The 4,783-nt window shown below is 52.4% G+C and overlaps 1 protein-coding gene across 1 annotated transcript; it reads left to right on the top strand.

Annotated features, from left to right (window-relative positions):
* The first annotated feature begins 705 nt into the window (after positions 1–705).
* Positions 706–3,096, top strand: RHOB (ras homolog family member B). Its single transcript, XM_064707780.1, has one exon. It carries the CDS (start codon positions 1,021–1,023, stop codon positions 1,609–1,611), a length of 591 nt encoding a protein of 196 aa, XP_064563850.1. The 5' UTR covers positions 706–1,020; the 3' UTR covers positions 1,612–3,096.
* The last annotated feature ends 1,687 nt before the right edge of the window (positions 3,097–4,783 follow it).

A 4,783-nucleotide genomic window follows, 5' to 3' on the forward strand; every position in this document is an offset into this window, starting at 1 on the left:
CCCAGGCAGCTCCTCCCGTGGAGGGACTCGCACCCTGCCCTCCCAGTACCCCGCTCTGCTGCGCTTTGCGCCCCTTTATTTTCCATTTCATTTTATCATTGCTGTGACTTCCGATTCCCTGTAAACCGAGACCCAAAGGCCAGTTCATTTCAAGCCTGAACTGGAGCCTGCTTCTCCCGGTTTACAATTCCTCCACTCCCTTTTGGCCAAGAGGTGAACATGATGATTCTTTTAAGGAAGGAAGTCGAGCGCTTTTCCAGTAGCACCCAGCGGACGCATTAATTGCATTTTATTCAGCCGCCTGCAATACTTTCTGCTCACTTTGCCCGGGCTTTAAAAGCAGCACCAGGGACGCAGCGGTGCCTCCCGTTCCTCTCGGGTGCCCGCCCAGCCTCTTCACACCGGCCATCCCGAGCGGGGAGACTGCGGCGGGGACCGGCCCTGCCCTGTGCTGGCGCCGAGCCGAGATCTCCCGGGGCCGGAGGGCTCACACCGGGGCCAGGGAGCTCCCGGCCGCCCCCGCCGCGACCCCGGGCCCGCCGCCCCGGCCCAGCCCGGCCGCTCCCCGCCAGCCTCGGCCCCGCCTCCCGCCCGCGGCCGCACGCCAATCGCAGCGCTCTCCGGCGGGGATGACCTCACTCCTTGCCTTCCCATTGGCCAGCTATATTAAGAAAGTCGCGAGCGCCTTTAAATAGCGGCGCCGGGCCGCAGCTTGCGGCAGTGGCTGTGCTGAGTCGGTGTTGTGCCGGTGTTTGCTGTGAGGGCGAGAACGGCGGAACCGCTTCCACCGCAGAGCTCCGGGGCCAGCGACGCTGCCTGCGGCTGTAGCGCTCCCGCGAGGCAGAGTGCGACGGTGCGGTGCCGGTGAGCAAAGAGAGCAGGGCGCGCCCGCCTGCCTGCGCGGGCCGACTCGCCACGGTGCCCTGTGAGAAGCGAGAGGGAGCGGGAGGCGGCGGCCGCGGGGAGGAGGGCGCTGCCATCGTCCTGCTGCACGGCAAGGCCAGCTTGGCGAGCCTGGCCATGGCTGCCATCCGCAAGAAACTGGTGGTGGTGGGGGACGGTGCCTGTGGCAAGACTTGCCTCCTTATCGTCTTCAGCAAGGACGAGTTCCCCGAGGTCTACGTGCCCACCGTCTTCGAGAACTACGTGGCGGACATCGAGGTGGACGGCAAGCAGGTGGAGCTGGCCCTGTGGGACACGGCCGGCCAGGAGGACTATGACCGCCTGCGTCCCCTTTCCTACCCGGACACCGATGTCATCCTCATGTGCTTCTCTGTGGACAGCCCGGACTCGCTGGAGAACATCCCGGAGAAGTGGGTGCCCGAAGTCAAGCACTTCTGCCCCAACGTCCCCATCATCCTGGTGGCCAACAAGAAGGACCTGCGGAACGACGAGCACGTTCGGAACGAGCTGGCCCGCATGAAGCAGGAGCCGGTGCGCACCGAGGACGGCCGGGCCATGGCCATTCGCATCCAGGCCTACGACTACCTGGAGTGCTCGGCCAAGACCAAGGAGGGTGTCCGGGAGGTCTTCGAGACTGCCACCCGGGCAGCCCTGCAGAAGCGCTACGGCACCCAGAACGGCTGCATCAACTGCTGCAAAGTGCTATAGGGCGTGTCTGGAGCGCGGCGCTGGGCACAGCGCCCGGGTCACCTGTTGGCAGGTGGAGAGGAGCTGGGTTCTACACGCACACGGCATCTGCCCGTCCCCTCCGCTAGGGACTGGCTGTGCATGGGGTGGGGGCTGAGGGAGGGAGCACGCTCCTTGAGCCTTGGCCAAAAAGGGTTGTGCTTGCTCAGCGGTGGGGACGGAGGGAGGGGGGGATTGCATGCCCTGAGTCTTGGGAAAACAGTGGGGAGAAGCTTTCTCCTACCACTGACCCCTGCGAGTTAGTCGTGGACTCAACAACAAAAAGCTGCTGAGACTGGACTGAGCGATCGTTGCACCCGGTTCTGCCCCTTTGCCAACACCTGCTTCTCCCTACTCCCGGGCAGCCTCCTCTCTTTTGCAAGAGGAGGGCGGTGGAGCGGAGATGCTCGAAGGGACTTCTGCCTCCTGCCTGCATGTGCCTCCACCCAGGCGAGCTGGGGAAAGGGGCTGCCTCTCCCAGGCTGCCTGCGGCATCCTTGCTTCTCCCTCACGTGTTTCAGCCTGAGCCTGACCTGCTGTGGAAATTAGTGCCCTGAAGACCGAGACTGGGAGGGGAAGGGAGGGTCATCCCAAGCGAAGCCTGTATATATGTTACCTTTTTTGTCTTGTGCAAACTGGGGTAGTGCAGGGGGTGCTTATTTGAAGTGAGGTGGGGAGGGGGTGCCCAGGTGGGACTTGTGTTGTGCAAAGGAACTTGCCCTGAGTGACTGATGCCCGCTGATAACAGGAGCCATGAACTGACTCCAGCTGCAGAAGCCACCAGGCCAGAAAGTAAAGCTGAACTGTCCTGCTTGCTGGATATCCACCTCCTGACAGATGAGGCAGGGTGAGCAAGGGGATGATATTGCCATATTATGATTTTGGTGCCTGCTCCTTACTTTTAATGTTGTCTCCTGCAAGTGTGTTGATTTGGATTTATTTAAAAATTTATTTTCAAAAGATGTTACTTTGCACAACTTGGTGGATTTTTTTTATGTTTAAATTAAACACTCAATGCACTCATCATCTGCATACAACACTGTAGCATTGGAAACATTCTTACTCAGTAACCTCATCTGGGTCTTGTTTAAAACTGATTTCAATACAAGACAAAAAATAAAACCACTGTATATTTTTGCCTTGGAAAAAAAATGGGTGAAAGCACTGTTACTTATGCAGTGAGTACATCAGACTTTAGTACTAAAGGGCAATTTAAAGAATCAAGGTTTATTTAAAACTTATTTTCACAAGGTGGCCAACCTGGGTGAAAATAATTTTCTGTTTCTCTGGTTCAGAGAACAAATGTATCCATTTATGTTTGTTTCCTTTTCTCCCTCTTCCCTCAACAGTGGTACTGAGACTGTTTTTAATAAACTGACATGGCAAAAACTGAGATGTATATGATGTTTACATAAAACTATAGTGTATGCAGTTTTTTATGTAAAGTATTAAAAGATTCTATGCTGACACTTGTGCGAGCAGTGTTGTGATTCATGGAGACAGTCCTCTGGTTGCAGCAGTACCCCTGGATAGAGCTGAACTAGACCAGAGCTTGCCCCTTGCCTACACATGCTTTTATTTGGCTTTTTCCCACTGGCTGAAATACCTGTCTGGCAGCTTTTAGAGGATGGTGGTTTTAGTTCCCTTTGGGGGAGCTGCTTCCTTAGTGTTTTTTTCTGTGTGTGGCATATGGAAATGTACTCAAAAGTCGAGGTGGTGACTAATCCAACCTTGTTGCTCTGAGCACGGGCAGCCTCTGTGGCTTGTGCTTGGGTTCCCAGTGAGCTGCTGGTGCAGCAGAACGGGCACAAAACTGAAAAGCAGCACCAGCTGTAAGGATTATTTATCAAGGAAGTATTTAGATAAAAGCAGTTTTTATTAGTGGTCTCCCCTTTGCTTGAAGTGCATGGCTTCACTTGCTGCAGCAGGGCACGGGGGGCGAACACTGCTCTCTGTTGAAGCAGAAGTCTCAGAGCTGTCTGGATGGATTTCCCAACTGCTGGCCTCGTTAATTCCCGTGGCAACCAGAGAACTCTGGGCCTCTCCGTGTCAGGGATCCCCAGCAGGGCATTGTGCCTGTCCCCTCCTCTTGCCTGGGCAGGTGCCCAAGGCCCTGTGCTGCTGCTGCCTGTGGCTTTGCCTCTTGGCAGGAGGAGTTGGTCTCATGCAAAATGTGATTGTTGCTGAACAATAAGATTTGTGCCCAAAGTACTGATGTCTCCTATTTTTTTTTTTTTCTCTGGAAAAATTTTCTCGGAGATATTCAAGGGAAATCTCAACAGGTTTCTGTTTTCATAGATCTTCTCCACTATTTTTGCAGAGATGTGAGAAGAGAGTTGAGCTTTTTCTGGTTTTGACCTATGAATATCTGCTAGGGTACATATAGTTCAGAAATGTTAACAAATGTTAACAAATACCCAAAGCAAGGGAAACATGGAGTGGCTTTTGCTCACTTACTCACAGAGGGCTGAAAGTGATGGGCTTTCCAGGCAGACTGACATAGAAATAACAGGTTCCTTGTTCAACACCTGGGAAGTCAATCAGCCATAATGTGAAAATATTGGAGTACATGCTCAGTCCATGCTGTGAGTTTATTACACTGTTTCCTATGATCCTTAACAAAAGACAGACTCATTTTCACATAGCCAGTTTAATCAGTATTTCTTGAAAGGTACTGAAGTCCTAGGTTTTGGATATCCTTCTCAACTCTCCTGATACTCAAATTTAAATTTCAGTTCTCTGGATAGTCAGTGTGTGAGTTTCTTATCTTCAGTTTGAGAACACTAAGAAACTTCTTTTGAAAGAGATCTCAGTTTTGGATGCTTAAAGGGCCATGACCAAAGGGGCCCTCATTCTTTCAGGGGCAGTCAAATCCCCAGCTCTGTGCAGAGTAACACTCTTACACCTGATGCCAGCCATTGATGGTAAGCCTACACTGGAAACCTTTTCATTAAAATTATTGCAATAGCTGAAAACCTTATCAATTCAGTTAGACTGCAGCAATAACTAATCTTCTCAAAACCCCAAAGGAGAAAGCATTAATATTTGTATTTTAAACACTGGAAAATGGGTTAGCATTGCATCCCTGTATAATTAACTATACCAATATTTTCCACCGAGGTGCTTACAAGGTAATTACATTCATTATTTCCAA

This window comes from Zonotrichia leucophrys, chromosome 3 (genome assembly GCF_028769735.1).
Source record: "Zonotrichia leucophrys gambelii isolate GWCS_2022_RI chromosome 3, RI_Zleu_2.0, whole genome shotgun sequence".
NCBI classification, from domain to species: Eukaryota; Metazoa; Chordata; class Aves; order Passeriformes; family Passerellidae; genus Zonotrichia; species Zonotrichia leucophrys.